The following is a 24,940-nucleotide window of genomic DNA, read 5'->3' as shown; positions in this document are numbered from 1 at the left end:
TGGATTAAACAAACCTGTGACCATTCGTGCTACCATTCTCTATATATGTTCAATATCCCATGTTAGTTCTATTTGGTATGGGTCCCATACACTTGAACTGTATTCTGGGATGGGTTACACGAGTGATCTGCAAACAACCTCTTTTGTGTAGTGATTCTACTTCCCCAGTATTGCACACATAAACCAAATCCTACCACCCACTTTACACTTGACTATGAGTACATGATCATTCCCTTTCATATCCCTACAAAGTGTTACACCCAGATATTTCTGCGAGTTGGCCAATTCCATCAGTGACCCATTGATTTTATAGTTATAGGGTGCGTCTTCTTTTCATTTTGTGGAGTGCAAAATTTTACATTTCTGAACATTTAAAGAAGCTGCCAATCTCTTTACCACTTTGAAATCTTATCAAGACCTGACTGAATATTTATGCAGCTTCTTTCACATGGCACTTCATTATAGATAATTGCATCATCTGCAAAAAGCTTGTTATTACTATTAATATTGTCTGCAAGGTCATTAATATACAACATGAACAGCAAGGGTCCCAACACACCCAAAGTTACTTCTACATCTGTCAATGACTCCCCATCCTAGACAACATGCTGCATCCTTCCTACCAAAAAGTGCTCAATCCTATCACAAATTTCACTTGGTACCCCATTGATTGTACTTATGACAATATGGTATTGAGTCAAATGCTTTTTGGAAATCAAGAAATCCTACATCTACCTGGTTGCCTTTATCCAAAGCTTTCAGTATGTCATGTGAGAAAAGGGCAAATTGGGTTTCACCTGATCTATGGATTTGAAATCCGTGCTGATTGGCACTGAGGAGGTCATTCTGTTAAATATATTGTACCTATTATGCTTGAGCTCAGAATATGTTCTAAGATCGTACAAGAAATTGATGTCAAGGATATTGGATGGTAATTTTGTGGATCACTTCTACTACCCTTGTTGTAGACAGGTGTGATCTGTGACTTTTCCAAGAACTGGGCATGACAATTTTTTGTTCATGGTATCTTGTAAAATCTCACAGGGATTCCATTGGGGATTGTTCAATTTTAACGATTTTAACTGTTTCTTAACACCACTGACACTGATACTTATTTCATTCATCTTTTCAGTGGTACAAGGATTAACATGGGGCGATTCTCCTGTGTTTTCCTTTGTAAAGGAACATTTGAAAATGAAGTTAAGCATTTCAGCTTTAGCTTTGCTACCCGGAATTTCAGTTCGTATCTCATTCACTAGGGAATGGACACTAACTTTGGTGCCACTAACAGCCTTTACATATGACCAGAATTTCTTTGGATTTTGCAAAAGATCACTCAACTATATTCTGCTACAGTAGTCATCAAGGCCATCATGCATTGCTCTCTTGATAGCCAAACATGTTTCATTCAGTATCTATCTATCTGTAGCCCTACACTCTGTTTTACACCTATTATGCATCAATCTCTGTTTCTTGAGAAGTTTCTTTACAGTGACTGTATACTGTGGAGATTCCTTCCCATTATGAACTGTTCCACTGGGTAGATATCTGTCCAGTGCATGGTCAGTTATTCTTTTAAACATTGAGCGATAGATTCTCTACATGCTTCTGCCCTGTACTGAATATCTTTCTGCTTCGTTCAGTAGTCCTTTGTACTTTGGTAATCATTGCTGCTACAACTATGTAATGGTCACTGATACCAGTTTTGATTTGGATGTCCTCAAAGAGGTCAGGTCTATTTGTTGCCATTAGATCCAATATACTTCCATGATGAGTAGGATTCCTAACTATCTGTTCTAGGTAGCTTTCAGAGAAGGCATACAGTACAGTTTCACAGGACGTCTTATCATGCCCACCACTAATAAAGTGTTGAGTGCTACTGACAAGGGATTTCAAATTGATTCCATATTCCTACATTTCCAGATGGCTTTTGATGCTGTTCCTCACAAGTGACTTGTAAACAAATTGCATGCTTATGGAATATCATCTCAGTTATGCAACTGAATTTGTGATCTCCTGTCAGAGAGGTCACAGTTCATAGCAAGTGATGGAAAGTCATTGAGTAAAAGAGAGGCGATTTCTGGTGTTCCCTAAGGTAGTGTTATGGGCTCTCTGTTGTTCCTTATCCCCATAAATGATTTAGGAAACAATCTGAGCAGCTGTCTTAAGTTGTTTCCAGATAATGCTGTTGTTCATTGTCTAGTAAAGTCAAATTGCAAAACGATTTAGAAAAGATATCTGTATGATGCAAACATTGGCAACTGATCGTAAATAATCAAAAATGTGAGGTCACCCACATGAGTGCTAAAAGAAATCTGTTACACTTCAGTTACATGATAAATCATTCAAATCTAAATGCCATAAATTCAACTAAATACATAGGAATTATAATTACAAAGAACTTAAGTTGGAAAGAATACATAGAAAATGCTGTGGGAGAGGCGAACCAAAGGCTGTGATTTACCGGCAGAACACTTAGAACATGTAACAGATATATTAGAGAGACTGCCTACACTATGCTTGTCTGTCCTCTTATGGAGTACTGCTGTGCAGTGTGGGATCCTTACCAGATAGGATTAACACAGCACATTGAGAAAGTTCAAGGAAGAGCTATATGTTTTGTATTATTGAGAAATAGGGACAAGGGTGACAAGACCATTACACAGGATTTGTGGTGAACATAATTAAAACAAAGGCATTTTTCCTTGCAGCAGGATCTTCTCAAGAAATTTCAATCATCAGCTATCTCTTCAGAATGCAAAAACATTTTGTTGATGCCAACCTACATAAGGAGAAACAATCAATCATCATAATAAAATAAAAGACATCAGAGCTCACACAGAAAGATATAGCTGTTCATTTTTTCTGCACACTATGTGAGAGTGGAATAATAGAGAATTATTCTCAAGGTGATTTGATGAATCCTCTGCCAGGCACTTAAGTGTGATTTGCAGAGTTGCCATGTAGATGTAGATGTCTTGCACCTAGGTCTTCCACAGGGATATGATCCTTGTGGCAGGAGGTTGGGATTGGCTGTGGCATGTGGCTGTACTAGGATGTTGTGGAGGTTGGGTGGGTGATGGAACACCATTTTAGGGGGGATGGGAAGGCTCTCAGGTAGGATGTCCCTCATTTCAGGCCATGTTGATAGGTAATCAAAGCCCTGGTGAAGGATGTGGTTCAGTTTTTCAAAGTCTGGGGTGGTAATGGGTGACAAAGGGGGCACTCCTTTGTGGCTAGTTCTTGGGTGTGGTGGGAGGATTGGGAGTATGAGGGGGAAAGGCACAGGAGATCTGTTTGTGAACTAGGTCGGAGGGATAGTGCCTGTCTGTGAAGGCCTTGGTGAGACCCTCAGCATACAGGGCGAGGGAGTTCTTGTCACTGCAGATACGCTGTCCCCAGGAGGCCAGTATGTATGGGAGGGATTTTTTGGTTTGAAAGGTATAACAGCTGTCAAAACTCAGGTACTGTTAATGGTTGGCAGGTTTAATGTGGACAGAGGTGCATATGGAGCCATCAGAGAGAAGGAGGTCAATGTCTAGGAATGTGGGACGTTGGGTTGAGGAGAATCAGTTGCAGCAGATGGGAGAAATGGTTGTCAATGAATGAAGATAGGGTACCTTGCTTCTGAATCCAGATCATGAAGATATCATGAATGGACCTGAATGAAACTAGAGGTTTGGCATTTTGGGAGGCTAGGAAGGTCTCCTCTACATGGCCCATAAACAGGTTGCCATAGAAAGGTGCCAAGCATGTGCCCATGGCTATGCTATGGATTTGTTTGTACACCTTCCTTTCAAAGGAGAAATAGTTTTTGGTTAGGATAAAGTTAGTAAGGTGTATGAAGAATGAGGTGGTGGGTTTGGAATCTGAAGGATGCTGGTACAGGTAGTGTTCAATAATGATAAGATGATGGGCATGAGGGATATTGATGTATAAGAAGGTGGCATCAACAGTGACGGCCACGGATCCAGGAGGTTAATGGGTGAGAATGGTGGAGAGTCATTAAAGGAAATGGTTGGTACCTTTGATGTGGGAGGCAAGATTACAGGCAAATGGTTGGATGCGATGGTCAATGAGGGCTGAAATTCTTTCAGTGGGGATGCAATAATCAGCCACATTGATATTTCCAGGGTTACTAGGTTCATGAATTTTGAGGAGCATGTAGAAGGTGGGTGTGCGAGGTGCCACAGGGATGAGGAGGGAAATGGATTCAGGCAAGAGATTCTGGGAAGGGGCTAAGGATTTAAGCAGGGATTGGTGATTGTGCTGCACTTCTGGGATGGGATTTCATTAGCAGAGTCCATGTCTAGGAAGGCATACTACATTGAGGAGAACCAGGTGATCCCATCCCAGGCACCACTATCCAATCCTTATCCTACCCACAGTGCTCCTTGTCCACCCATCATAGCACCTAAACCTTGCCCATATGACCTTTTTAACTCATGACATCCCCGAAAACTCCCTACCTACAATACACCAATTCCAGAGCTGAAACATTGCCATAACAATGTTGTTAACCTTTTCACCAAAACTCTCAGTCTGAAGAAGTTTCAGTCCTATCCAGAGGACTCACATTTAATCCTACACACAAATTTAGCCATGTTGGACTTGTCAAAGACCTACTGTCCTTCTCCTAATTCCTTAAATAGAAGCACTTTTTTGGTGCCAGCCCCTCCAACCAAAACTATCCTAATTCCAACATTGAACCCTGTCTCTCCACACCACCATCAAAGTACAGTTATCATGTGGGATGGAAGCAGCAATCTGGATAGGATGGGTAAAGGGAAGGGATAGTAGTGCATGAGTGTGAGGAGAGAGGGACACTGTCTGGTGGAGAGTCTGCAGGGACTAAGATGTTGACTGGTGCAGTGTCAGGAGGTGAGTGGGAGAGTTGGATTGGGGAACTGGGGAAAAGGAGGAGCATAAAGGGGACGAGTGGTGAAAGATGGAAATGTGCATTGGCAGAGGGTGGCAAACAAAGAGGGAGGGAGACAAGAATGGGGAGGAGATTATAGGACAGAGGAGATGGAAACTGTTGGCTAGAGGGTGTGGTGGTTGTGTGTTACAGTAGGTTGGGACTGGAATTACAGGAGTGGAGAATTTGTTTTAAGGGGGGAGTCTCAGGTAGGATGTTCTTCATTTCTGGGCATGATGATAGGTAATCAAAGCCCTGGTGAAGGCTGTGGTTCAGTTGTTTAAAGTTCGGGGTGCTACTGGGTGATGAGGGGGGCACTCCTATGTGGCTGGTTCTTGGGGTTGGTGGAAGGAGTGGGGGGTTTGAGGGGAAATGGTGCAGTAGACCTGTATGCAGATAAGGTGTGGGGTTAGTGCCTTTCTGTGAAGGCCTTGGTGGGTCCCTCAGTATATTGGGTAGATATGACATCCCCGGGTTGTCAGGCTGTATGGGAGGGACTTTCTGGTGTGAAAGGTGTGACAGTAGTCGAAATGCAAATACTGCTTGTGGTTGGTGGATTTAATGTGGACAGAAGTGCAGATGGAGCCATCAGAGAGGAGAAGGTCAGTGTCTAGGAAGGTGGCATGCTGCATTGAGGAGGATCAGTTGAAGCAGATGGGAGAAACAATTTTGAAGTTGTGAAGGAATGAAGATAGGGTGTCTTGGCCTCAGTTCCAGATCATGAAGATAGCAGCAGTGAACCTAATCCACACTAATGGTTTAGTGATTTGGAAGGCTAGGGAAGTCTCCTTTAGATGGCATATAAACAGGTTGGCTAGGATGATGCCATACGGGTGCCCATGGCTGTGCTGTGGATTTGTTTGCATGCCTTCCCTTCAAAGGAGAGGTGATTGTGGGTTAGGATAAAGTTATTAAGATGTACGAGTAATGATGTAGTGTATTTTGGAGTCTGGAGGATGGTTTGGATAGTTAGTGTTCAATAGCAGTAAGACAATGGGCATAAGGGCTCTTGGTGTGTAGGGAGGTGGCATCAACAGTGATGAGTAGGGATCCAGGAGGCAAAGGGGTAGGGATGGTGGAATGTAATAAAGGAAGTGGTTGGTATCTTTGACATGGGAGGCTAGTTATGTGTGGGGTGTGATAGGTGTGAGGACGGAAATGGATTCAGGTGAGAGGTTCTGGGAAAGGCCTGAGGCTTTAAGCAGGGATTGGTGGTTGTGTTGGATCTCTGAGATGGGATCACTCTGGCAGAGTTATAGGTGGAGAAGTCAGAAAATTGGCTGAGGTCTTCTGCCAGGTAGTGCAACAGGGGTGGAACATTTGTCTGCAGGTAGGATGATTAGGTTAGGACTTGTTCTGAGGTTATGTAGGTTATTCTTTCTTCTTCTGAAAGATTGGTGTTCTGAGAAAGGGACCTGAGGAAGGATGATGGGGTAAGTTGGAGTTAAGGAATACCTGGAATGTGGTCAACAGGTGGTTGGGTGGGATGAGGGAGGGTCAGTGACTGGGCCATATGTGAAAGCAGCCATGTCATTTACCAGCTCTGCTGCAAGCATTGCACAACTTTTTAGATTTTTACAACTACCACTCAGCATTCCACTAGGATGAACAGCTACTGCCAAACTGTGGCCAAGAGCAAAGTAGACCACCCTGTTGCACAGCATGCAGTTGAACATAACATGCTTGATTTTAATGGCTGCTTCACTACCTGAGAGATCTGGACCCTCCCCTCCACCACCAGATTTTTCTGAATTGCACAGATCGGAGTTATCCTTGCAACAAATTCTTGACTCCTGTAATCATTCCAGTCTCAACCTACAGTAACACACAGCCATCACACCTTCTACCCAACAGTTTCCACCTCCTCTGTCCAATAATCTCCTCCCCATTCTTGTCTCCCTCCCTCTTTGTTTGCCACCCTCTGCTGATGCACCTGGCCATCTTTTATCCATTCCTCTCCTCTTTGTTCCTTCTTTCTCCCACCTTCCCATTCCACCTCCCCATCCCACCTCCTGATACTGTTGATAGACCTGGGATTCTGGATGGCTTTTCCATAACTTTTCCCACTTCGTAAATCTCTCCACTCCCTTTCCTTCATCACTCTTCCTTTCACTTCAAAACTACTGCCAGAAGGAGGAGGCAATGGCTCCAAAAGCTCATGTGTTTCCCTGTCTTTTATGTATTTTTTCCTGGTGCCAGATGGTGAGTAAATTATCTATCCTGTTATATTGAGTATTAAAAGAGTTACAGATCACAGCCCACTTGCAGCTGGAAGACAGTTCCTTAGGGGTTGGCAAATAATATAAAACTACTGCATGGAAACATTTATAATGGCACATTGAAAAAATTGTTAATTACAAGATGTTTATACTTACTCAAGGATTTGGAACTTCGTTATTGATAGGACTGCTTCTGTATATTGCAATATATTCAAGGTGGTAAACGTTTATACAGTAGTATCTAACGTGCTAATTTCTGAATATTCATTCTGTGCATGGATGGTATCATTGTTGTGAATGAAATGAACAATGTCCAAAATAGAAATCAGAAATTCACTCTGTATACTCACTTTAAACTCACCACTGGATTGTATGACATAAACTTCAAACACTGCCCATTTAACTGAAAACTTGTCACATGAATCTGTTGTAGGGCAAAAGTGGTCTGTACTACAGTGGAAAGGAAAGTGAGTATATGACTTCACAAATATAACTGAGGACTCGTGGCACTGCTGCTATGAATGCAACCACAGGACATGATGATTATTATGCACCACTACAGTGATCAGAAACCATATTCACAATTTGTCATGCCCAAAATACTACACAAATAGTGCACTTTTTGATCACAGGTAGACAGCAGTGACATTGCTCTGTACTCTGTTTTTGTTTGACAGAGCACATATGTTTGTTTCCTTATGTTGGAGGTGGAATACACAAGAATACTATCATTTTGTTTGCATTGGACAAAAACTTCTAAGTTTTTCTCTGAAGCATGGACCACAGTATTGAACTTTTATCCAGACACCATTCTTCCTCTTATGGAGCACATTTTCAATTGTATACACTGCATTGCTTAATTTTTGTCTTACACCCACCACAGTCTCACAAAACACAGCTTCACTAGAGACCATCTGATCCAGACACTTAGCCATTTTCACCCTGTCTTGCTCCGTTACTACAACAAGATCACGCATTCAACTTCTGTACTAAATCACAACCAGCCTTACACTCTCCCACATGCTTGAGTAAGAGAGAACAGATCAATGAGTAGGAAGTGACCACAGCACCACCATACCCGGATTCATTGCAATCACAGAACTGTTGTAGCAAGGAAGAGGTGCCTTGCTTTCTAATGTATGCAAGCCACAATGTTAGATTCATACTTACTCCATTTCTGATCTCTAGTCCAAAACTGTAAAGATATTATGGATAAAAACATTATTATTATTATTATTAAAAGTTTTAATTATTATCAGAAGGCATGTGCTTTTTGTGTTTTACAGTTACTAATTGTGTCAAATGGAGCATATGGAAAGCGAATGAAGACCATCTGTGACACTGCAGAGATTCCTGCAGATCTCCTTGACTTTCCAGAAGATGGTGCTTTTGATGTAAAGAAGGTAAGTCCATAGATTATATAAAAATATGAGATTATAATTCAGCTCTATAAAGTTCATAGTATATTTATAATAACAGTTTCCCACAACTTATAAATATGTGACTCTGAAAATTCAGTGTGAGAAATGTCACTTTCTGCTACTGACTTGGAGGAATGTTTACCGAATAATGAGGAATATAAATCTCATAATACCTAAAATATTAAGAGTCCAATTACAGCAGAGACCCACTAAATCAAACCCCGGCAATGCGAACGTTTGGTTAATCCAAACATGAAAAATGTTAGTCTAAGTATAAAAACTGTGCAGTAAGCTGCTGTACATACACACTATTTTAATTTGCACAGTACAGTAAACATGTATTAGAAAAATTGGTAAGAAAACGTTAGGTTTAAAAAATGCATAACAATGAAAGAAAATCTGTCAAACTTACTAAAACGTAGCGGACATTTTATCCCTACTTTTTAGATGATAAAAACTCAGTCATTGTATTTTGGTGTAATGAAGACAGTCTGTTATATGACACATAGTTGCGTCATCATCTCATAAACATCAAATTGGCAGGTGTAGCAGTGGGCTGTTGCTCCAAATAACGAAGCGCGAGGTCAAGGGCTTCTGCTGCGTCACTGGGTGGCACCAGCATTCCATTGTCGCTTTCAGGCTCATTGTCACTTCCGTCACAGCAGTCCACTTCTTCCTGGTCTTGAGTCACAGCAACAACTAAATCAGCATCAGTAAGGTTCTCCACACATGCCCCATCTGCTGCCATCTACTCATCACATCCAGAGATTGTCTGTAGCATTTGTAGTAGATTTTCCTCTTCATTTTCAGCTAGGTTTTCCTGAAATTCAAGAGTTGTCCACATTTTTCTCCACAATTTTCTCAGAACATTTTCTGAAATATTCTGCCATGCCTCAGCGGCCCAATAATCAACATCCTTCACACTGGTCTTCTTTAGTTTGTCCACTAAAGGAATGCTATCACCTTGAATCAGCATTCTTAAAAATTGTTTTCTGTAAATCAGTTTTAAAGTTTGCAGTACGCCCCAGTCCATCAGCTGTATAAGTGGTGTAACATTCGGTGGCAAAAACTTCACCACAATTTCTCCATCACATAATTCCTCAGTGCTGGGGTGAGACGGCGCATTTTCAACCAAAAGGATTGCACAGGGAGACAAATGATTTTCCTTAGAAAACCATTGAACAGAGGAAACAAACTGGCCCTGAAACAATTCTTTGAACAGCTTACCATCCATCCATGCTTTTTTCTGGTTGCGATAATATACGGGCAGTTTTTAAAAGCTCTGGGCCTGGCACATTTGCTGATCAGCATTAAAGGCAGCTCGTGATTACCAGCAGCATTGCTGCATGCTAATAAAGTCACACGATCTTTGCACATTTTAAAATCAGAAACATGGTCTTCTCCTTTTGATGCCAGGCTTTTTGTTGGCAATGCCTTAAAATTAAGGCCAGTCACATCAGCGTTATAAATTTGTTGGTGAGAAAACTTTCCCTCTCTTATCATTTTTTCAAACTCACCCAAGTGTTCCTTCACGGTCAGAAGAAAGCTGCTCTCCAGTAATTGTTAGCTGACAGATTCCATGACATTTTTTGAATCTGTCCAACCAACCCATACTCAAACTAAAAGACTCATCACCATTCATTAACTTGTTCATGTTCAGGTAAACAGTCTTCTCCTGAACCAGTAGTCCACTCAAAGGAGTTCCCCTTTCTCTTTCCTGCGTAAACCAAAGGAAAAGAGCTTCATCCACTTTATCATACTGGGACTGTTTCAAAGTTGCCGAATTTCGAGTGTTTTTCCTGAAGATGTACAGGACTGTTCAAGCTACACTCGGTTCTTCTTCTAATCACAAATGGTTGCTTTACCAACACCCAGTTCCATTGCCAGTTTAGATACATTCTCACCATTGTCTATCCGCTTCAAAGCATTCAGTTTTTCTTTCAGAGTTAACGTTGTATGTTTCCATTTACTTGTGACAAAAATATGTACACCATTACACCTGAACAAATACAATACAACTGTTATGCGTGCCAGCGATCAATAACTAACATAACAAAGTGCTTTGCGAGCCAACTGGCAGTGCACTGATCTCAGACACTACAAAGGTCTCAACAATGCATGACAACAAGGGCAGGGAGTGAGAGTGAGCCATTGTTCAAACACTTGTTCCCATTTGTTACCATGGTGTACCTACTCATCTGCTTGGCATACTTCATTGTAGAAACTCGTCACCATAATTCCGGCTAATCCGAACAAATCGGTAATCTGAACAAGATCCAGTCCCAATTAGTTTGGATTAAAGGGACCCTACTGCACTAGCATTTTTTTCTTTACTCATAACAAAGAACTCTAGAATAATAGAGAATGAAGATGAACAACCATTCTAAAATTACTTTATTGGGTCCTATAAGCAATGAGTAGCGCACTCTGAAAAGAAGACCACAGGCTTCATTCTTCTTGAGCTACAGATAGACAATGGAATTATGGTTAACCAGATGAGAGGAAAATTAAAATAAGGAAATGAGAAGTTAGATTTGGTGATTAAACAATTAGATAAAGATCATATCATGAAGTTATGAGAAAGGTCTTGTAGTCAAACTAATAAGGGAACTAGAAGCAGACTTAAGGGGAAAAAAATGTTGCTCAACATTAATAATGCCTGCAAAAACAATAATAAAAAATAACTAAAATGAAAATTAAGTAACAATCAGATAATAGTGAAGTCAGTAAATAGACTAAGGAACAAAAATACCATTAGCACAGTAAGGAGAACATAAGCTAAGTCTGTTGAACTCCAGCAAAAAAAAAAAAAAAAAAAAAAAAAAAAAAAATAGAATGAAGCTGTTTATGAGTATTAGAATTACAGGAAGCAATAAAGATGAAGTGAAAATAAATCCCTCATACATTTTTGACAAGCTTGCTTTGAAGTGGGTGTTCAAACCAGTCCCAGAGTTGATGACAGCTTTTACCTTTTTTTCTGAATACATCTTCCTGGACACAATTTAATTTAACTCTTAGTGTTCCCTACCTTTAAGCCTATAATCAATCACATAGGAATCATGAGGATAAGACTAGAATAATTACAACATGCACAGAGGCATTCAAACAATCATTCCTAGAGTCATTTAAAGCCAGTTCTTAAGAATTTGTTAGTAGACTTTCTTGGGATAGTGTGCATTTATCTTCCAGTATCTGCCAGTTCAGTTTCTTTAGTATCTCTGTGATACTCTCCCGTGGATCAAACAAATCTCTGACCATCCATGCTGCTCTTCTCAGTATATGTTCAATATTTCCTGTTAGTACTATTTGGTGTGTGTCCCACACACCTGAGCAATATTCTAGAACTGGACACATGAGTGATTTGTGAGCAATCTCCTTTGTAGACTGATTGTACTTCCTCAGTATTTTGTAGTGAACTTAAGTCTACCACCTGCTTTACCCATGACTGAGCCTATGTGGTCATTCCATTTCATATTCCTACAAAGTGTTACACCCAGGTATTTGTATGAGTTGGCCAGTTCCAAAAGTGACACATTGCTATTATAGTTGTGGCGCACCAGAAATACCGATACATAAACAAACCATCTTAGCACTGTATTTGATCTCTGACTTCTTTACTTCCTGCCATGTTAAAGTTCAGTTCCGTATGTGTTGTTCTGCCATGATGTACAATAAAATATAGTTCTCAACAATTTGGTGTATTCTCTGGAGAAAACCACCCTGAATCCACCACAGTGGTGGCCCCGAGTTTCTTCATTATTCATTTTTGCTTTCCGACAGTGCCCACAACGACCACGCTGGTTATTTTTGTGTGTTTTACCACAACAGTGTTCAAACAATGACTTCAGCTCCATGCCTAACGCCCAATTTTGTGACAAATATGCACCATGTTGCTGGCGATGTACACCCGCCAGGACTACAACACGGTGTTTCTCCTTTGACTGCTCTCCTGGTGTCGCTCGATATTTTCAAGCCTGTAACAACAAGTGAGGTTAGGAACACGCATGACTCTGGTTACCAAATGCCTTTGTTCCCGCCACCTACTTCCACCAACCATGCCACCACTACTTACGGCTCTCGATGCAGTGCGGTACCAATGTCGAACTCCATTAATGTTTCATTGGACAACTTTCCACTGCCAGAGCAACAATTCTTGACACCCTACTCTGTGCAACCCCACATTAACTACAGCCACGTGGTTGGCCCTGCCAGGCTCACGGGCCTTTCACCTCAGCTTCCAACCACGCTTGCGGCTACTTCTGTCCCACATCAATATGTGTCTTCAGACTTAGGCACATCAGCCTGCAACATGAACAACAAGTGGTCTAGTGGGCTTAACAATACCCATGTTCTACTACTATGCCCCAGTGCTCTGTGCCAAGGCTCTTACCTTATCCAAACGTGATTTTGAGTGGAGTGACTATGAACAATGAACCTTCACCCCGTGTTCGGTATCACTATACACACGGTGCTTCGGTTCAGCCCACACCTCCGCCGTCGTCCTGCCAGACAGGTGATTACGGCTCAGCTCTCTCGTCGAGCTATCAGCGTGTTAACTTGCGCCCACAGTTATTCCTCACCTGTTGCATCAGTGCCGGCTCCAGTTGAGCTTCTGCAACTGTTTTCAGCACAGCCGGGTGCCTCTTCCGCGTCGGCCATCCGCGATGTGCCACCTTCCATGAAACACATCTCTCCTGTTGCATCTGTGCCGGCTCCTGTCAAGCTTCCACATTTGTTTTCAGCACAAACTGGTGCCTCTTCCGCGTCGGCCTTCCATGATGTGACACATTGACCTCCACCGCAATGTGCCACCTGCTCTCTACCGCACAGCCAGTTCACAGCTCCATCGATCTCCCCAACCGTGCCACAAAGGCTCGAGAATGCTACTGCCGCCGACGTTTTGGACCCCACATCTGCTTCCGCACTTCACCCCCAGGCTGCTTCTCCATCGAGAACCCCGAATTCTGGTTCACCTTAGTCGAGCAGATCTTTCAATATTATTCGATTGATGGCCACTCACGGTATATTTGTCTCATGAACAATCTCCACAACCATGCTGACTTGATTCATGATTTAGTCACCACACCTCCTCAGTAGACGTATACGCTTCTGTCAAGAGGACGATACTGGAACGTATTACACAGACGTCGACTGAGACGGTCCAGCAGCTCATCTATGAGGAACAACTTGGTGACTCGACTCCATCACAGCTGTGGCACCGCCTCTGACTCCTCGTTAACAACCAGTCCATGCCCAATAACACGCTCTTGTGAATCTGGATCAAGAAACTTCCTCTTTCTGTCCAAACTGCCATCAAGCAACTGACGTACTCATACGCACTGCTGACTGAGCTCATTCTTCACTACAACGTGAGCTTCACACCAGGCAAACTGAACCCGCCTCCCATCAACAACTTCGCCCTCCCCCTGCACGATGCGGACACCGCGTTAATTTGCACACCGGTAATTACTTGCCGACACCGCAGACGGCCTCACCCCCTCCTGCAGTCAACTCTTCGGCAAGCACGGCCCCTCATCCATCCCCCTTGGCTATGGGCTCTCTGCAGGATGCACATCCACATTACCCTTACTGCTACTTTCACACACGTTTCGGTGATGCAGCAAGGAACTGCAGACCGCCTTGCTGTTTCCCAAACGCCGGTCGCAGGTAGGTTTGGGTGCTACCTCCTGCACACAAGACAGGCACCTCCCAGTGCTTCACTCAGTTTGTGAACGACCTAACATTTGTGGACGCTTATATGTCAAAGACATGTCTTCGGGACAACTGTTCCTCGTTGACACGGGTGCTGATGTGTCCCTACTGCCCATGTCTCTAGCATATGAGAACAAGCCATCAACTCCACTAAAGTGCTGTGCATTGGTTCAACATCCCACTCTGTTATGCTCTCTCCAAACTGCAAGCTCGAGTGGACTTTCCTAGTCTGTGATATTGACAAACCTATCATAGGCATTGATTTCTTGTGCCACCACAAATTTTCCCCGCACATAGTGCGCAACACCGTGTTACATCACTCGACAAACACTCACTTTCCCTGTGCTCCGTCAAGCCCTCGTTCCCTGGATGCATCTGTTCGTGCTCTCAACTAGTACACACATGCTCGTCTCTTTCTACTGCACTGCAACAAATTACACACAAGTGATTCGTCGAGCAAGAACACGTCACTCGCCTATGCAACAAAAATTTCGAGCTCACCAGCCGAGTCCACGAAAAGGAGTTCGAGCTCTCCATTGCTCTCAAGAAATTAAAAACACTTCAACAAGGACAAATCAAGGTTAGTAAGTGCATCGACTTTACAGACAATCTTACTTCTGTGTGCTCCTCTTCCGTCATCTCTATCAACTGAGCTGTCACCGCAATGTCGTACACAGATGTGTGTAAACTAGGCCCCTGTACTGCTGTCGCCACATCTACTGACAGCCCCATAGTGCCACGCCCTCCTCACGCCACAGTTGTTGACTCTGACTTGTGTACCACTGCGCATGCACGCCGTGCCTCACTTCAGCCTGGCCTGCCCCCCCAGTGGACGATCTTGCAAACTGTGAAACTGCTGCTCCTGCGCGCCACCGTGCGAACTCTATGAACTAACTACACAGACAGTGCACTCACGTCTGAACACAATTCACATGTTTCAACTGAGACCGTGCTGCCACAGGCCGCACCCACAGCCACTGTGCCTACTAACAATTCACGAACCCAACTGAACTTTCACGATTCTGGAGTTTGCACTTTGGGCCGGCAGCCATCTTCTCGCGCTGACTCCCGAGACATGTCGCCACCTCGGCTTCCTTCGGAAAAGCCGACCTACACTGAATGCAGTAATCCTGCTCCGCCTGACTTGCATGACGCGAGCAGTAAACAAACAGCCTCCCTTGCGTCAGGCAACATCGCTGTGGTTACTAATGGAACAATGCACAGATTGCGCCTCACACCAGGTCCTCCATCTCTAGTAAACCCTGGTGACTTTGCCCCGAGCACCTTTGTGATCTCAAAAAGCTCTTAAACGCCGGTGTCATCAAACCCTCCGCCAGCTGCTGGTCCACTCCCATTCATATGACACCCAGAAAAGACAGGACCTGGCGCACGTGTGGGGATTACCGTCACTTGAATGTGAGAACTATAATGGACAACTACCCTGTACCAAACATTGCCGACTTCACCAGAGCGCTATAGGGCGCATCTGTTTTTTCTGTCATCGACTGTAAATGGGCTTACCACCAAATTCCAATGGCCCCAGAGGATATTGAAAAAACAGCAATCACCATGCGCATAGGCCTCTTTCAATTCATTTTGGACTCAAAAACGCCACAGACATGGCAACGCTTTATTAACGAGGTTTTGTTCAGCCTCATATTCTGTTTCCCTTACCTCGATGACATACCTGTCTTCAGCTCGTCTGTCGAGGACAATATACATCACATGCAGACCGTTCTAGACACATCGAAAGCCGCAGGCATCAAAACCAACGCCGACAAACTACAACTGAAACAGCCTGCTGTCACCTTCCTTGGGTTCCAGGCATCGGCTGACAGTATCTCACCTCCACCAGAGAAAGTACAGTCCATCTTATATCTACCAAGAACTTCTTCATTCAAAGAACTTTGGCATTTTCTTGGCACCGTGAACTACAATCAAAAACACCTACCCCGAGCCATGGAAATCCAAGCCCCGTTAAACGACGCTTTGGCAGGAAAAAACACCTCTGGAACCTGACCTGTGCAGTGGACAACAGAAATGACAGACTCTTTCTTGGAACTCAAGAAACTCCTCGCCAAAGCCTGCACAATCATGCATCCCCACCCCGATGCGCAACTTTTCATAACAACAGACGCCACTGACTCTGCCATCAGCGCCATTTTCAGACAGACAGTCGATGGTCAGACCTCGCCCCTGCAATTTTACTCCCGAAAGCTCAACAAGACACAACACAAATATTCCATGTTTGATTGCGAACTGCTGGCTGTGTACGAGGCGATCAAACATTTTCGAATGGACGTCGAGGGGCGCTCATTCTATGTTCTCACTGACCACAAACCCTTGGCAGCTGCTATAATGAACCCTCCGGCTGACCCTCTCCATGTTGCTTCCATTATTTCGACTTCATTTCACAATTCACCACCGATGTCAGGCACATAAAGGGTGCTGACAATATTGTTGCTGATTTTCTTTCCCTTGTCGATGCTGTGTCTTCCCTTTTGGATCTTTCTGCTCTCCCTGAACTCCAATCCTCTGATGAAGATACACAGAAATTAATCTCCAACCCAGCTTCTTCTCTACACCCTGTCCTTACCACCTTTCCCGGTATTTCTGGTGAAGTCTGGTGAGATGACAGCACAGCCCCACTCCACCCCATTATCCCCACCACGCTCCTTCGAGCTGTTTTCAATGCTCTTCACAACTTGGCTCACCCTGGCATTCGAGCTTCAACCCGCCTAGTCGCGGAGCGCTTCATTTGGCGAAATGTCAATAAAGACTCGCAACAGTGGGCACGCGAAAGCCTTGTGTGTCAACGCAACAAGGTACACAAACACACCTCTCCCACTCTCGGCACCTTCCCTATTCCCCCTGGGCGATTTCACAATGTGCACATCGACATTGTGGGCCCTCTTCCCGCCTCCAATGGTTTCCGCTACATACTTTCCACCATTGATCATACTACTTGTTGGCTCGAAGCCGCCCCTCTTCCCAACTTTACCGCAGAAACTGTCACTCGTTCTTTCATTGAGTCATGGGAATCGTGTTTTGGTTGTCCCACGGTCATTACCACTGACCAGGGCCATCAGATCGAGTCGGCCCTGTTCAATGGCATTTGCCATATCTGCGGAATCTGACGCATACACACGACTGCTTACCATCTGCAAATCAATGGCCTCGTCGAGCGCTGGCACCGCACCCTCAAGGTGGCCCTCCGCTGCCATGACTCCTTATGGACAGAGGCCCTGCCACTTGTACTGCTTGGTGCTTGTGCAACCTACAAGGAAGACATCAAAGGGACAGTTGCAGAATACGTATATGGACAAACACTGGTCCTCCCAGGAGCACTCATCTGTGTCACTCTCTTTCACCCCTACCCTCACTCATTGAACTTGTGAAATCCCCAGCTGTTCCCCCCCCCTCCCCCCCCCCCCCTGCCCCCGTCCACTCACACACCTCCAACGGTCTATGTACCCACTTCCCTTTCTGACTGTAATTTTGTCATGCTCCGGGACGACTCCGTCCGAGCACCTCTCCAGCCCCCATACTCGGGCCCTGGGCCCTTATCGTGTGCTTCGACGATCCACGAACACGTTTGACATCCTGATAAAAAATTCCCCCATCACTGTGTCACTGGACAGACTTAAACCAGCGCATGTCGAGCCCGAATCTACGCCACCATCTGACACGAGCACTCCACTCCGCCTACTACCACATGATGTTCCACCTTTGCTCCCTCCCTCGAGCGATCACTCACCATTGTGTGCATCTCAGAACTCCTTGTTGAACTCGATGCTGAACTCCCCACCAAAAACACTCTCTCACTCGAGCTCACAACCCACAACCATGAACTGCTCACCGCTACCTGTGTTGAGCACATCCCCGCTCTCGCCTGCTTCACCGTGTCGATGTTTTTCTCCCCCCACTCCCCTGGTCAACACACCCTCACTCAAGGTGACAGTCCCTGTGCCCTCTGACATCATCCACGAAATTTCTATAATACTCAGAGACAATTTGCTATTTATCATGTGTTTCTCATTTCCCAATGTTCCCAATGATAATTCTGTGATACCAAGCCACTTAACTTCGGCCAACATCGTCGTGATTGCTCCGTACAGGCTTCCAACACCACCACTGGAGGACTCCGTCGAGCTTACTATCATTCGTCTACCTCGCACAACTCCACCTGATGCCATAGTTACCCCTCCTCCGGTCTCTCAACAGTACTCCGTACTGGGGGGGGGGGGGGGGGGGGGCGGCTATGTAGCGCCAATAAACTCGTCACCAGAAATATCAATACATAAACAAACCATCTTTGTATTTTATTTCATCTCTGACTTCTTTGCTTCCCGCCATGTTAAAGTTCAGTTCTGTATGTGTTGTTCTGCCATGATGTGCAATAAAATATAGTTCTCAACATGTTGGTGTATTCTCTGAAGAAAACCTCCTTGAATCCACCACATAGTCATAGGATACTATGCTTTTTGTTTTCTCAAGTGCACAGTTTTACATTTTTGATCATTTAAAAAAAATTGCTAATCTTTGCATCACTTTCAAATCTTTGTCAAGATCTGACTGATTATTTACACAGCTTCTTTCAGACAGTACTTCATTATAGATAACTGCATCATCTGAAAAACGTCTGAGTTTACTATTAATATTGTCTGTGAGGTCATTAAGCTGTGGTTCGATCACGTCTGCATTGTTGCTTTGTGCCAGGAAGGTCTCTCAACAAGGGTAGTGTCCAAGTGTCTCGGAGTGAACCAAAGCGATGTTGTTTGGACATGGAGGAGATACAGAGAGACAGGAACTGTCAATGACGTGCCTCGCTCAGGCTGCCCAAGGGCTACTACTGCAGTGGATGACCGCTACCTATGGATTATGGCTTGAAGGAACCCTGACAGCAATGCCAGCATGTTGAATAATGCTTTTCGTGCAGCCACAGGACATTGTTTTACAACTTAAACTGTGCGCAATAGGCTGCATGATGCACAACTTCAGTCCCAATGTCCATGGTGAGGTCCGTCTTTGCAACCACGACACCATGCAGCACAGTACAGATGGGCCCAACAACATGCCGAATGGAGTGCTCAGGATTGGCATCGCATTCACTTCACTGATGATTGTCGCATATGCCTTCAACCAGACAGTCGTTGGAGATGTGTTTGGAGGCAACCCAGTCAGGCTGAACATCTTAGACACACCGTCCAGCGAGTGCAGCAAGGTGGAGGTTCACTGCTGTTTTGGGGTGGCATCATGTGGGGCCAACGTACACCGCTGGTGGTCAGGGAAGGCGCTGTAATGGCTGTACGATATGTGAATGCCATCCTCTGACCAATAGTGTAACCATATCGGAAGCATATTGGAAAGGTATTTGTCTTCATGGACAACAATTCACTCCCCCATCATGCACATTTTGTGAATGACTTCCTACAGGATAATGGCATTGCTTGACTAGAGTGGCCAGCATGTTCTCCAGACATGAACAATTTCGAACATGCCTGGTATAGGTTGAAAGGGGCTGTTTATGGATGACGTGACCCACCAACCACTCTGAGGGATCTGCACCAAATCGCCATTGAGGAGTGGGAAAATCTGGACCAAAAGTTCCTTGATGAACTTGTGGATAGTATGCCACTATGTACATAGGCATGCATCAATGCAAGAGGACATGCTACTAGGTATTAGACGTATCAGTGTGTACAGCAGTCTTGACCACCACCTCTGAAGGTCTCGCTATGTCGTGGTACAACATGCAATGTGTGGTTTTCATGTGCAATAAACAGGGCAGAAGGGATGTTTATGTTGATCTCTATTACAATTTTCTGTATAGGTTCGAGAACTCTCAGAACCAAGGTGATGCAAAACTTTTTGTGATGTGTGTGTAATGATGACTAGCCATCCAAGACAATGTGTTGCATCCTCCCTACCAAAAAATCCTCAATCCATCCACATATTTCACCTGAAACTCCATATGATTGCACTTTTGAAAATAAGCATAGGTGTGATACTGAGTCAAATGCTTTTTGGAAATCAATAAATACTGCATCCACCTGACTGACTTGATCCAAAGCATTCAGTATGTCATGTAAGAAGAGTGCTAGCTGGGTTTCACATAATCGATGTTTTTAGAGTCTCTGCTTGTTGGCATGGAAGAGGTCACTCTGTTTGAGGAATTCATTTGTTTGAGCTCAGAATAAGTTCTAAGATTCTACAACAAATAGATGTCAAGGATACTGAACAGTATTTTTGTGGATCACTTCTACTACTCTTGTTGTAGATGGATATCACGTATGCTTTGTTCCAAAAACTGGGTATTGTTTTTAGTTTGAATGATCTACAATAGATTATAGTTAGAAGAGGGGATGACTCAATGTTACAGTTCACTTATTTAAAATTTTATCACTCGAATTACTTAGTCAAGAATTTACTTATTTAAAATTTGTCATACTTACAATATTACTTATTGAGGAATTTATATAAGATTCTTTCTAATAGTATTTCATAATTTACATCCACTAGAACCAGCATAATTTTTTCTTCCATTTTAGGAATCCAGTTCAAAGTATCACTTCATCCTATCACTTCATCCTTCATGAAATCTTCCACTGAGCAATAGCATCTTTCAATTAGAAAATCACGTAACTTGCTTTTTAAAATATTTAGCTTCATATTCATTATGCCACACCATTTTATTTTGTTGTGAATTTTCATGGCTATATACTGAGAGTCTGAGCATACAATTTTAAGTGATGTGAGGTGAGCATGAAGGTTTCTTTATGTCTTGTGTTGTATGAGTGTTCAAAATAGTTTTTCTAAATAGATCAGCTCTTCTGCGTAGGAAAAGAATCACCTCAAAGATGTATAAAGAGGGGACTATTAATATTTTTAGGTCTCTAAATAATGGTTGACGTGATGCCCTTGGCTGTGTTGTGAGCATATTATGACTGATTATTTTTTTGCAACTTTGAAATTCGTGTAACATTTCCCGAGTTTCCCCCCAAAAATATGCCATATCTAATAACAGATTCAAAGTAGCTATAGTATGCTGCTTTCCTGGTGTCTATATGAATGCACTGGCTAAAATTTCCATTGCAATTTGTTTGTTAATTTGTTTGCTAGATATTCAATACATGAATTCTGAAGCAAATTTCTGGCTACATTTATTCATAGGAATCTAACTGAGTCAAGCTCTTCCCTTTCTTGATTATTGTAAGTGATATAGATTTTGTCAGTTTTTGACTGCTTGGTTTTAAAACTCATCATGTAGGTTTTTGAAATGTTTAGCCTTAAGCCATTTAGATTGAATCATGTTTCCAAGTTACTTAATGTATTCATGACACTCTGTGGTATATTGTCAGAATTTTCATTTTCAATTAGGGTAGAGGTATCATCTGTAAACAAAGTCTGATTAGTATTTATATCGAGAAGCAATGTAGAACAGCAATAGAACTAGTCCAAGAATTGAGCCTTGAGGAACACCGTGTGACAAAGTTTCTCACTCTGAAAAGTAACCTGCTCCATTTGATGTGATTATTACCCTTTGTTTCTCTTCCATGAGATATGGTTCAGATCAATTAAAAGCAATACCCCTTATTCCATACCAGTTAAGTTTGAAAAGCAGCAGGGCTTGGTTTACAGAATTGAATGCTTCTGTAAGATCCCAGAATATCCCTGAAACTTTAGCTTCCTTATCAAATGATGAAGTAATTTTTTTCAATAAACTAATTTATTGCATCTGCAGTGTTTTTACCTTGCTGGAAGCAAAATTGGTTATTTGAAATGACATCATATTGCATGATGAAGCACTGTATCTGTAAAGCAGCAATTTTTTCAAATATTTTTGATATGTCTGGGAGTATAGAAATGGGATGATAGTTTCTCATATTATCTTTTGAACCTTTGTTAAACAATGGTTTTACTTCTTCATATTTCAAGAGATCAGGGAAGTAACTTTCCTCAAATGATTTGTTTAGCATGAGAGAGAGAGACAGAGAGAGAGAGTGAGAAAACTATTATGTCATTGCTGTGGTGGGTATCCCATCCCAGCCTGCAAGTCTCTGTTTTTTAAGGAGAGTATGACATTTTCAACAAATTTTGTTGAAAGTGTTTAATTTTTAAGATGGTCACTGGTACTGCCTTTCAACCCAAAACTATTTACTTTCTGCTCATAATTTGCTACATCTAAATCATTTGTTGCTATGATTATAAAGTACTCATTTATAAGATATTTGAGCTGGATTTACAACAAATTTTTCGTTAAGTTTGATTTTTGAGATGTCTTGCTTGTAATTTTTGACATCTAATTCAGACTTAAATACAGACCATAGTGCCCATGTTTTATTTATTGCCCCAGAATCAATTTATTATTTTCCATTTTTTTAAGATTTCACAGCTTTTTTAAAAATAGTTTTATAGTTCCTAACATATTTTTTTTAAAATCAGGCTCTTTGTTGTACTTCAGATGATTATGTAGCTCCCTTTCCCTCTCACTGGAAATTTTTATTCCTAGTGTGACCCATCTCATCTTACTTGATGTTTTATGGCAATATGATCTTGGTGGGAAAGTTTCATTAAACTGCTTAAGGATATACTAAATACATATACAGTATTCCATCAAATATAGTATTTCACTGTACATGTGTGACTGCTAGACTCATTGATACATGTACAGAGAACAAAATTTTATATTCATTAGTAAAATTTCTTATAATCTGATAATGGCAGTGCTGTAATGCATCATGTATATGAAGATAGAATAAAAACATAACTTGGTAGTAATAGGTACTACCAGACAGACACACTTCCCACAAACTCCAGATTACTCATCTGTGAACCGCACCCACTGACCACCTGGCTATAAAAAGAAATGTGGGGAAAGAGGCAAACATATAGGTAGTTTATGACATAAAAGAGAAGAGGTAGTAGATAGAGACTGTACACTTAAAGAACTTTCTTCATTTCAAAATGTGCAACAAAGGAAGGCAGGAAATTGGGGTTTAATGTCCAGGCGACAATGAGACAGAACAGAAGCTTGGACTGTGGGACAGGGAAGGAAATCAACCGTTCCCTTTTGAAGAACTCATCTCAGCATTTGCCTTAAGCTATTTAGGAAAAACCAAAATTTGAACGGCCAAAGCGAATGTTGAAATGCCATACTCCTTAATATTAGCACTTTGTCTTACCGCCTCATCACCTCACTTGAAGTGTGCAACAGAGAGACAGTTTGTTTATAATTGCCCGTATTAACTTTTAATTCTATCAGAATGAATGATACTTAGTTATAGTTTGATAAGTATTTAGAAATATGGACTTCTATTTGAAACAATAAATAATGTTTACATAAGTTGACATTGTATGATAGTTTAAGAGCAGCTGTTAATCAGAAAGCTTGTGGAATCAACTGTAAACATTAAGGATATGATCTGCAGAAATAGGTAGTGCTAAATAGGAAGAAGTAATAAAAAAGGAAACTGGACATGAGATGAAAAGTTTGGTATCAAGGGAGAGTTCAGTACACAATAAATGAAATTTATGAATGCATGACTAGCTCTAAGTAAAGAGAACAGAGTCAAAACAAAGCATTAGTTTAAAAATTTAAATGATCTAAAGAATAAACTTGGAGGCTAATACGCATCTCATCTTACCGTTTTAAATTCCACATCAGTGATTACAAATTAATAACCACAATGTAGGGTACTTCAAGTTTCCACAGCAGACAAAGTTATTTTGCAATTATTACTTATGTGTCAGAAAATTAATTAATTTATTCATTCATTAATCCATCTCTAGACAATTTCCATTGTACAGATGTAGTCAGGATATACACAATTTCAGTTACATTTATACATATAATATAATGCAGACACATCTAATTTTGTCAAAATTTATCATCCTTAAGTCAATACCCAACACCAAATCAAGATTTCTTTAATGTAAGCTGAATGAAATAAAAACATGACTAACAATGATTTGGTGTCTACATGACATTCATATTTATGCAGCTTTACACTTCCATGATTTCTTTTCTATTATGTGTGCCATCATTCACTAATCTTTACTATCTTACACACTGGGAGCCTCACTTTGTAGCACCATGTATGTCAAAGATATCCAGAATAATAATAATAATAATAATAATAAAGCAAGCACTAGCAGGATCATTTTTGTATAACCAGACATTTTTATGATGCACTTCTTGTTTTGAAGGAGAACTTTTCTACTCTTTACCTTCTAGGTATTCTTTTAGACTAAATAGAGAGAAAGAGACTAGATATCTGTGTAATTTATTTCTGATGACTGATATCTTTTCATTGCAGTTAATTCTGTGTGGTAATTTATAGTACAAACTGTACCCAACTGTTGTGAGATATTTTTCAGTTAACTTGAGCTGCTTCCTATGTAAATAATAATCATCCCTATTTTTCATGTTGTAATTGTGTATATTTTTATTTAGCTGTGTAGTACTATATGTTTTCAGATGCATAATTGTTGCAAATATATGGGGGGTGATGATAAGTTCTTGGCTTTGTAAAGAAAAGAAAATGTTGCTATGGGTATGAAAAATTTATTTACTCAGCATACTTCCTCTTGAGCTCAACATATTTATTTTATCTTTGTTCCAGCTTCTTTGACCCATCTAAAAAATAAAAAATAAAAATAAAAAGAAT

The 24,940-nt window shown here is 41.9% G+C and overlaps 1 protein-coding gene across 1 annotated transcript in view; it reads left to right on the top strand.

Moving 5' to 3' along the window:
• Positions 1 to 24,940, top strand: part of LOC126199380 (2-aminoethylphosphonate--pyruvate transaminase-like) — a 133,877-nt gene that overhangs the window by 84,531 nt on the left and 24,406 nt on the right. The window contains exon 4 of the mRNA XM_049936297.1: positions 8,424 to 8,540. Coding sequence (XP_049792254.1) covers positions 8,424 to 8,540 — 117 coding nt within the window. The remainder of the gene's footprint in view (positions 1 to 8,423; positions 8,541 to 24,940) is intronic.

This window comes from Schistocerca nitens, chromosome 8 (genome assembly GCF_023898315.1).
Source record: "Schistocerca nitens isolate TAMUIC-IGC-003100 chromosome 8, iqSchNite1.1, whole genome shotgun sequence".
NCBI classification, from domain to species: Eukaryota; Metazoa; Arthropoda; class Insecta; order Orthoptera; family Acrididae; genus Schistocerca; species Schistocerca nitens.
Note: the sequence above shows the minus strand (reverse complement) of the source record. Positions and strands in the feature narration are given on the sequence as shown.